The sequence below is a fragment of the Grammomys surdaster genome, unplaced genomic scaffold (genome assembly GCF_004785775.1).
Source record: "Grammomys surdaster isolate TR1022 unplaced genomic scaffold, NIH_TR_1.0 185, whole genome shotgun sequence".
Lineage (NCBI taxonomy): Eukaryota > Metazoa > Chordata > Mammalia > Rodentia > Muridae > Grammomys > Grammomys surdaster.
Window position 1 is genome coordinate 13435009 of NW_021604630.1, and position 10684 is coordinate 13445692.

General features: G+C 35.6%; 1 protein-coding gene across 2 annotated transcripts in view; it reads right to left on the reverse strand.

Annotated features, from left to right (window-relative positions):
* Positions 1 to 1008: 1008 nt before the first annotated feature.
* Positions 1009 to 10684, reverse strand: part of Sgcz (sarcoglycan zeta) — a 1017502-nt gene continuing 1007826 nt past the window's right edge. Inside the window, exons 7-8 of one of the 2 annotated variants that reach the window (XM_028768238.1) lie at positions 4650 to 4773; positions 1009 to 1907 (exon numbers count right to left, since the gene is read on the reverse strand). In XM_028768238.1, the coding sequence (XP_028624071.1) occupies positions 1716 to 1907; positions 4650 to 4773 (316 nt within the window). In that variant the 3' untranslated portion in view covers positions 1009 to 1715. The remainder of the gene's footprint in view (positions 1908 to 4649; positions 4774 to 10684) is intronic. The other variant, XM_028768239.1, reaches the window with a different exon arrangement.

The following is a 10684-nucleotide window of genomic DNA, read 5'->3' on the forward strand; positions in this document are numbered from 1 at the left end:
TGTTCAGTGATATGGAGCTATGTCTGCTACTGGAAATGCTGGGAATCCAAAGGAGATAGCTTTGGCCAATAGGTTACTTTGCCAGTTGTATTATCCAATTTTCTCATTATAACTAACCAAACTACTTCAGCAGATTTCAATTGTTTGCTTCACTCTCAGCTATAGAGAACAGACTTTCAAAGATTCTGCAGTCACAGAGTCCTGAAATGTAACTTCCATCCACCTGTCAATGGTGCACACAGGTGCAAGAAGGGGATGATGGGAAAAAATTAAGGACTTACCTTAGAATCATCAAGTCGCCTTCGGAAACTAGGAAATCTACAATACAAGTTTACATTCTTGTATTCTGTCGGTTTCAAGAACGTGAGTTTAAGAGTACCGAGTACCGTGATGAACAAAGCTATAATACTCTGGTGTTATTTATTAGGAACTCGTTTATAAAAATGAGCAGTGGAGAGTGGAGAGAGTTCCATTCATGATGTAAGGGTAGTGTAACAGTCTGGTAGAAGTTCTAACAGTCAAATGGAAACATGACTAGACTCCTCAACAGAGAAAGCACATGTCCAACACCCCTTCTGATTGTTTGTCTTTTTACCGTGTTCTTTTCTGGAATTTATAGTTTAATTTGTAACCTTCTTAAACATTAACCGCAAATTAAAAGACAGATACTAAATTTGAAGATGGCATCCCTGTGGAAACTGAATCCATTCTCAGCATTACACATCACATTAGCATTTAATTAAAGGCTGGTCTAACTTTTGCACTAAAATCAAGTTTAATGTAAATGAGCAAACAAAAGAGTATTATTAAAACCTAAGAGTAAAAGACACCATGTGAATTTTTTAAAGAAATATCCGATGGATTTCCACCACTAGTATATCTCTCCTATCTTATATTGCAACAGTTATGATGTTTGTTAAAAGCAAATGTGTCACATGCAATAACCACATAAATACTATATAAGGCCATCCAGATCTGACAAATGACAGCATAATGGCATTTTTTGTTAATTTTGTAAATATTATATTGCTGAGAGCTTTCAAAATTATCTAATGTACAAAATTCCAGACTTAGTAGACAAAGAGTATCAACACATTGAATCAAAAGAAAGAAAGAAAGAAAGAAACAAACAAACAAAAAAACTCAGGGAGAGGTTCTATCTCGTCATTTCATTTAGTTAAAAATCACGTATTGAATTTAATTTTTTAGTAAAGCAAGCATTACATAATGCTTCAAAATTTTAAAATTCGGGGATAAAAGTTTACGTCCAAAAAAGATGAATGGAAAAATTGTGCTTTCGGACTGTAGAATTAGTCTTCTGACGGGGTTAAGCATTTCATGTAGCCAGTGGATTTGGGAATTTCATCTGGGTAATGTGTTCGTGCGCAGTTCACAGCCAGGTTCTGCAAAAAATCTAAAACTGTGTGCTTCACTCCACGTAGCAAAGGCACCTAAATTATTCTCCCTTTTGAGCAAAGTTCACGATCCAGGTTTTCTGGGGAAGATGTTTTTCCCACGGCCGAGTCAGTCACACTATGTGCATTGAGTATGGTGAATCAGGAAAGATGAAGGCCAATCCCTGCGGATACTGGAACAGTTTGCTCTGTGGTCCATCTGAAGACGCTCTGGACTGATCACAGGGGAAACCGAGCAAAACCGTGAAGCAGACGGACGGGAACAAAAGGCTATTCTGGTGTGAGGAGAAATCAGTCGCTTCAGCTCCACAAGCAAATGCCACTACTGGACTGACAGGTGGAGCCTACCCCGGCTGGAGAAAGGTAGAGTTTGCCATTGGGGCAGACGCACAGTTCGTACACTGTCTGTCGAGAATTTGAGGTGCTGGGTGAAGAAGAAAAGGAACCAATTGGTAGATTTCCCAGCCGGATTGAATCTGCATTTAGAAAAATCTAGGAAGAAAAGAACAAACAAAAACAAACAAAACAAAACAAAAGTTATTTGAGTTCAGCATGGTACCTCCCACAGAACATTGCATGCCAACAGAGACGATTGCTGCTTAGGATGTTTTGAACAGACTTACAAGTCTGTGCTTTGTCCACAGGCTTTGCTGTTGTCTTCCAATTTGAGTACTGGAGTTCTGAGAACAAGTTTCCAACATGAAATGTAGTGTTGCTAATCTACTCAAGGAGCCCAGTTATTAAAAATAGCAGCAGTAACAACCACGGCATACACACAGAAAATGAGCGGCCATGGTAGTTTCTTTGTATTTAGCTTCTTAGTCATGTCTGAAGGCTATATAGAAAAAGAAGCATACCAGCTGGATTGGCATTACTGACGAGGGAGGGAATTAATTAAAAGCATACTACATTGCCTGTTTTTTTTTAATACTTGTGAAAGAATGAGTAAAATCATTTTTTAAAACATTAAGAAAAGTCTCCCAGTATAAAGAACAGGTGACTTAGGAAATCTTGACAAGAACTGATAATTCTACATATTATCATGCTTAAATTATCTATTAAATGTCAACTGGTTTCAACAACCAGTTTCACTAACCTTTCTGTTTGGGGAGTTACTTCACTTATTTAATAATTTCTAATACACTGATTCGTTATTTTGTATTTCTCTCTCATTCTTCTTCTGTGTGTGTGTTTGTGTGTGTGTGTGTGTGTGTGTGTGTATATCACTGTACCTGTGTGGAGGTCTGAGGATGCTAATAAAAGTTGTTTTTCTGCTTCTACCCTCTGGCCCTGGGGATTGAACTGAGGTCACCAGACGTGGCAGTGTGTACCTTTAATCACTAAGCTATCTCATTCATTGACCCATATCTTATTCTTAATCATAGACTCTGAGTTGCCTAGACCATAAGTGAAGGAAGGATGAGCCAGTGCTGAATTTCCTCCTTCCTTGCCCTAGATATTTCTTATTGGGCTTCTGCTGGGGGCTTTGCTGCAGTGTGCATCCATTTGGGTCTCTCTCTAGTCATCATACTGCTGGGGTGACATTCCACGAAATGTAAATGGAACCACGACACTCCTACTGTTCAAAGCTCTTTTATTCCCTTCTCATTTCAAATGAAACCAGGGTCTTGCCCCAAGTCACACATCTTGCATGGCTTGCTCGAGTCCCCTAACACCATCAGCTGCAATGGATCTTGCTCATAGCTTGCACTGTAAATACAAGCTCAGAGTTGTTTTATATCTGATTCCCTTACTGTGGGCTATTTGTTCCACATCTGAGGTGGAGTATATATTAACTATATGCTTTGGTAATATCTTCACATGGGTAAAGGGGACAAGTTTCCTAATGAATCCATTCATGTTGGCAACTGGAAGGAGATTTGCTTTCATTGAGATGAAACATAAGGCAGGAAGCTAGAAGAACTGAGATACTGATGTCAACGCCATATTCCTGAGTCTCTCCAGGTGGCAGCACGGATGGGCTTGCCCACCTCTCTGTCTACTGCCAGTGCAGTTACTGTGATGTTCACTTTCCAACCTCTGAAATTGGTATGTCTGTTCTGCTTTGCCCCATAAAGTCACACAATCCATCTGCTCTGAAACCCAATCCTGTGACTAGAATTGCACCCCAGAGCTTGGAACTCAGTGCTGCTGCCTGTCATCCCTAACAAGAATCTGTTTATTTCATTCGTACCTGCTGATATCAATAGGATTTGTCTCCATGAAAATGTTAATCAATTTTTGGAATTAAAAGTCTCCCTCAGCAACATTCTAGCGTGCTTGTTGTTGTGTGTGATTATTGCATTGTGTATGTGGTCATATCATTAAAACTCTTCATTTATAGTTATGACTCATGTGTTTCCTTCAATGCCAAATCTGCAGTTCCTCCTAGCATTGTGTCTAAAAATGATAGAGGTAGTCCATAGCACAACCTTATATTTTCTGTTCAATCCATTCTTCATTTCAACTATTACTTTGAATGCCTGAATACCAAATCTGATGATATGAAGTAGTCTAGAATCTATCTAAAGGTAAGGATTATGTTTTTGATAAGTAATCAGTTTGTCCTTTTGTGGTCTTGTTGATGTTAGGCAGGGAAACAAACCAACCAACATCACAACGCTTTAGTAAAAAACACTTTAGTACTTTCTTCTAAAGTAAGTTTAATCAGATATATAAAAGTATAAAATTGTAAATTAGTGGATGTTGTACAATTTTCGACATATATATACCCTGTGTAATATTTACATTGGGTTAACTGTATTTAGCTATGCAGTGAATTAATTGTTTTCTGGTAAACACTTTCCAAATTTCATCTTCAGGTATTCTGAAATACCTATATAATGATTTTCATCTATAGTGATCCTGTTGGGCTTGAGCATTCTTTCCAAAATTCTTGTTTTCTGACTATAACAGTTCACGCTGATTAACAGTTGGAAGAAACAATCTAAAGATCCAAAGAGACACATAAAGAGGGACTGTTTCATTTTAATGTGTAAAGCTAACATCAAAGCAACAAGTATTTGCAGGTCTATTTAAAAGTGTTTTTGGAATGAGTACATTTTAGTAGAAAGTAGAAGGAGCTTACAGAATATAGTATTAGAGAGACATCACGATTTCCAAAGCTGGTAATTTCTCATGAAGCACCTCTGTGTATCTCCTGGAACCTGATTCAAGTGATGTAAAAAAGCGGCACCTTCAGCAGTTAAAGTCAACCCTGCCTGAGAGACTCACCTCCCCTTCTGTGGACTGCAAATGCAGCTCCTTCCTGCAGGTAGCCTTGAAGTCACCTGCAGCAGCGCTCACCTGGACCCCTCTTGGGGCCTCCATTATCAAGGATCTGGTTGGTGATTCAAGCCTAAAGGAAAGCAAAATATCATTTATGAAAGAGAAAACTTAGAAGGACCTGAAAAAAAAAAGCATCAGTGAACCAGATTTAACTAACTATCCTTACAGAGTCAGCACAAAACTATATTCTCACTTTTTGTTACAGTGATTTCACGCCCATTTAATTTTTAGGACAATCTTTTTCATTACTTTGTCTATTTTTTTTGGCTCATTATAAAATCTTCATTTGTTCTTATCAATTATTTACTCTCATATATAATAATTTAATAACATTTCCTTATGCTAGTTCTTTTTATCATGATCAAAAAGTAGGTCATCATGAGTTTACATGTTTAAATCTTTAATATATTATCAATATTAATGATGGGGTTTTAATAAATAAATTGGGATAATGTGGCATTTTCAATAAAGAGTTCCAGTTTTGTGAATATAAAAACATAAATGAAAATCATTATTATTGTAATCATTATTGCAATCCTTCAAGAGTGTACCCTCAGAATTTTGTCAAATTAAAATTTTCACAATGTGCATTAAAAATCAAGAAATTAACAGGAAAACATCATATTTTACATGTTGAGTGACCTTCATTGTTTCATTGCAATGGTCTCAGACTAAAGGACAATAGTTTGTGGAAGAAAACTCAGCAAGAGGAAAGTCAAAAGACAGCAGAATGTAGTTATAAAATTCCAAGCAGGAGAAGTAGAGGGCACCAGTTGGGTTTTGTTGTTGTTATTTGTTCATTTGTTTTGTCTTTTGATACACTCTTCTGTTGCTGACAGAACTGCCTCATTTCTCTTTATTTCAGAGCATCAGGAAAAGACTTCTCTCCAGTCTTCCCATCACGATGATCCAAAGTGATTTTTCCCCTCTGAGACAAGACTCAGAGCTGTTTGCACAAAGAACTTCATGAAACAAGTCTCTGAAAAGCAAAGGCTCAACAGAGAAACCACAATTACAGGATTGAAGGTGATATCCAAGAGGACATTCTACATTTACAAGTGATCTCTACAACTGTAAATCTTGATCTTATTCTACTTTATGAAAATGACCTTGAAACTTTATCGCTTACTTGAGCAACTAAAGCTATAAGGCTTTTAAAAATACCCTTTTATAAGCTATGTTTACATTTTCTTGTTTGAATAAAAACAGACCAGGAATTTTCAATAACAATGTTCTCTGAGTCTCACTACTTATTACAACCTACTACTAACCTCTTTCAGGCATCATCCAAAATGTAATATCTGAATTTTGAAGTTATATATCATAACAATGTCACACTACCTTAAGGAAGGTATCTGTGGCCAATGCCTTCTTAGTGTTTTGTTGGTTAACACTATCATTATTGAAATTACTCGTGTCTGATATGATTGAGTCCTTCGAATAGCATTTAGGTAAGAACACACCTAAAGATAAGTTAATATCTTAAGACAGATTATGGCTCCAATTTTCAATAAAAGACAACTTGCACACATTTAAGTAGAAGGAAAAAATAAATTTTACCCAGTACTCAACAAGATTCAATTTATTTCTAAAGAGAAAGTCAAGCTTATTTCTCACCCGTTTGATAGTCAATTGTGTAGAAGAGATTATGAATGCTTTGTTTATGCTGTGTTTGACATTTAGTAATGACTTTAAACACATTGAGTATTCTGAGTGCTTAAGATTCTCTACTTTGATCTCTATAAAATGATTAATCAGGAAATGACTGTAATATTTATATTTCCTTTATGCATCAGATCTACTCATGGCCAACCTATCCTAATGTACTATTGATTTAAGGATCATCTGCCCAAAATATGTAAAGTGGGGACTCAGGGATATCAGCCAGAGGCAATGTCTCAGTTTCATCTGCTCTGAATTGACAGTAATTTTTGAACTAAGAAAACTCACATCTTTCAAAAAAATTTAGTTTAGTCTGATTGACTTATCAGAAATTCTATGATGCTAGCCAGTAGGAGTGTTATTGACCCAGAGTTAAATGACTTTGGACTATCTTTAACTCCTTCAGTAGCTAATTACTGTCAATCTCTGTGTATTTCCTAATGGCATCATGACTATCAGGTAAATAGTTTTGGAAGTTTCTTCTTTTCCAGTAACACCCAAAGTAAGACTGCCATGAGATTCCATTTCAAACCTATGACAGAAATGTCCCCATTTGCTGCACTCAACAGACTGAGCTTGCTACTAGTATATCTTGCAGGTGCTTTGAATTTCTTTCATCCACTAACAGTAACAACAGCAACAAAACTCCACAAAAGCATTTCTACAAATATGGAATTTGGGCGGTGTATTTCCAGGCCATTGTCACTCATATTTGGATCAGAAAAATCTTATTTTCTTTGGGGTAAGAGATGAGTTTTATGTTGTAGCTATAAGCTTTTAGTAATGTGGTATGTGTCAGTGTGTGACTAGCAAGTCATAGGACTGTACTTTGTGCTTTCTCTCTTCCTTGACCTTCCCTCCCTCCTTTTCCTTCCTTCCCTCTCTCCTTGTCTCTTTCTGTCTCTCTCCATGTCTCTGTCTCTCACTCTGTCTCTCTGTCTCTGTCTCTCTCTCTCTCTTTCTCTCTGTAATTAAATGCAATAATTGTAAAAAAATACAAGTGTTATTAAAGTAGCATATTCTGTTTTGAATAACAGGCAGTGTTTAAACAAGTAATATACATAAACAATTTCAAACTAATTACAAAAATGGAATTTGGTTAAAAAGTATATATAATTTACTAGACTAGTTTGAGGATTTCTTATATTTTGATTTAATGTTGAACATGATGGTGAGCAGCTCTCAAATGGTTTTTAAGCATGTGAAAACTGAACCAATCTTAAGCATTTCAATAAGCTTTCCTGAATTAAAATAAATACATAAAAATAAACAATTTTTCATGGGGAAAATCATGTAATAACATATTAACCTGATATATGGATCCAAAGCCTTTCAAATTACAATTGGCATTGTAAACAATTCAAACTACAATTGGCACTTTTGTGAGTGGGGAAATTTCATTTTGAACATATAGAGATACAGATTATCTGAGTTATCTACTTTCGGCATTTGTTATTATATGCATGTCACAAAGGTGCAAATACTTTAACTACCTGGAGTGACTCATCATTGTCTCTTTATATTGTGCTGAATAAAGAAATCAGTTCTCTACTATATACACTGGGTATCGTCCCTCAGGTAAACCACAAGAGGGATAAGTTTTTCATATTTTGGCTATAATTAAGACAAACGTTGCAATTAAGTTAAAGTTTCTTCACACTTTCAAAGGGTCTGCCAACTATGCTATTGAACAAATAGATTTAGACAAAGTTTCCAAGATTTGAAGTAAGAAGCATTTAACTAGCCATGACAGCTTATCAAAATAGGTTGGACACTGTGTAATTATGCATCCCATTCATTATTTCCAAATAATATTTCCCAGGTACTTCTAGGAGGTATGATATAAATAATAGGACAATAGCAAAACATTTCTTACATTGAACATGCTACTGCAAATTCTATCGTCAGGCCAATTACTCTCAAAGGGCAAAGTAGGAATTGAAGCATAAACTAGTGAAAATTAATTACTATGTGCAAGAGTCATATCAATATAATGAGAGAATTCACCACAGGAATTGGAATAAGTAACTATGAGTTCTTTCTACTTCAAATATCAGTTGCTGTTAAATTCTCTAGTGATCATCCATCTACTTATAGCTTAAAGCAATTTAAAAACAGAATGTTGTAGTTCTAGCAATATGAAGTTATATTTCCATTTTTATTCAAGTGGGTTAGCCGTATAATTAAGGTAATGTAACACCAACTAATTTTAATACTGAAGCATCACTATATAGTTAAGCTATAATTACTACACTAATACTAAGGACTAGATGCTCTAATTATCCATATGTTACCTAAACCACACTTAAATATTTAATTATTGGTTCAATTTCTCAAGATTATTATGCTAGTGTCAGCAATCCTGACAAAGTACAGTGTTAGAGGACTGAAAACCTGACTCCAAAGCTGCAGTCATCAAGGCAGAATTGACACAGCACAGCCATTGGTACAGCAGAATAAAAAAGATTTCACAAACAGATTGTTTTCTACAAACATTTGATCTTCACCAGGGCAATGAAGTTATCCAATGTGTTTATAGCAAATAATAATAGAATAACTGGATACCTGTATGACAGAATAAACTTCAGTCTCTACTAAACACTAGCATAAGACAGTTTAAACCTTAAGGATTTATAATGAAAATACCTTTGTAGCTTGAGAGATTAAAAGTCACAGGCCACAGTGTATCATAAGTAGTGTATGATTAAAACTGTGAGCAATATCTTTACATTGAAATATACTTTCTAAATAACCACCAATAAAATGAATATATAATGGACTGAGAAATAATATCCATAATATGATATATCACAAATGCTACCAGGATATATAAAAATTCCCCCAATATTTACAGAATATGTGAACATATCAGGAAAGATTTGTGGCTGTCAGATATGTGGATTAAAGTGAGTCATATGGTTAGCCATTGGATAATAGCAAACAGAACAGAAATACAGCACCAGCATGTTCCTATACATGACTTGAATTTGTAAGATTGCTAGTAGCATCAAGTATTGTTGAGACTGGACAGCAACTGATAGTAATTTTTTTGATGGAAAAACAATAAACATTGTGGAAATTTCTTAGGCACTTCGTGATAATGCCTAACAAACAAACATTATACACAATAATAAAACTTACACACATATATACCTTTATCGATATCTGGCTGTACTTAATAGTATTTTTTCTACATAAGGCTCTAAAATGAAGTGATATTAGCTAAAATTAAACCAAAGAAGGGCTCTAAGTGTGAATCTATAGTTTCCATGAAACCTCATACAGAACTCAGAACATATTATATAGTCATTAAATCTGCTGAATAAACTGTACAAAATCACATTTTTAGGAGTAAATATTTACACTCCATTGTATCTTACAACAGCTTATTCTAGAGGACAGCATCATGTCTGTCTACATCTTTCTTTATGCAACCAACCCATTTGACTTGCCTGATTAGCAATGCATCAGCCAAGAGTACTTTCTGTTGCCCTGAATTGAAAACTGACAGCAATATATGTCAAAGTCTCAGACACTCTGCTTTAAGTTCTAGTATACACATGAATAATTAAATAGCCCAATTATCACTGTACTTTGCTTCTGCTTCCATTGTGAAATTTAAATTAGTAACACTCATCTTAGGAGTAGCCAGTCTTTTTTGGCAGTACTTGATAAGTCAAGACTATCCAATATTAAAGGAATAGATGGTCAGAAGAGAAAAATCAGAAGAGAAACATCATGTATCACCTTATTTATTTCACACTTCCACTGCAAATGTTGAAACACTGGTAGACCACTTAAAGCCATAGGTGGTGTTATTCCTATAGTGATTTATTTTTCATAACGTAACACAACATACACATACTTATTAAAACAAAGGAGCTAAGATGTTTATTTTAGGACTCAGAGAAGCTAACAAATGGATCGATCCCTTCTAATGCATGTAGTTTATATTTAGGTATATCCTAATTATACACATACAGTTGAATGCCAAAGTTCAATTAATTTTAATATTTAAATGGAAAGAAAAATAAAACATCTTTACTGCAGAGTCATAGGAATACTTGTTGCCATGGGAAACATGCAAAAGATAGTTGCCTACAGAGCTGCAGCTAAATCTCCCATAGCAGGCCTCTTCTCACTTATAGCCTGCCTCCACCAAACTAAGGAAAATCTTCTCTGGGACAAGCCGGAGCTCCTCCCCAAAGGCTAGATGCTATCCCCAGCTCCCAGATCCTCTCCCCACCCAGAACACACACACACAAACACACACACACACACACACACACACACACACACACACACACACACACACACAC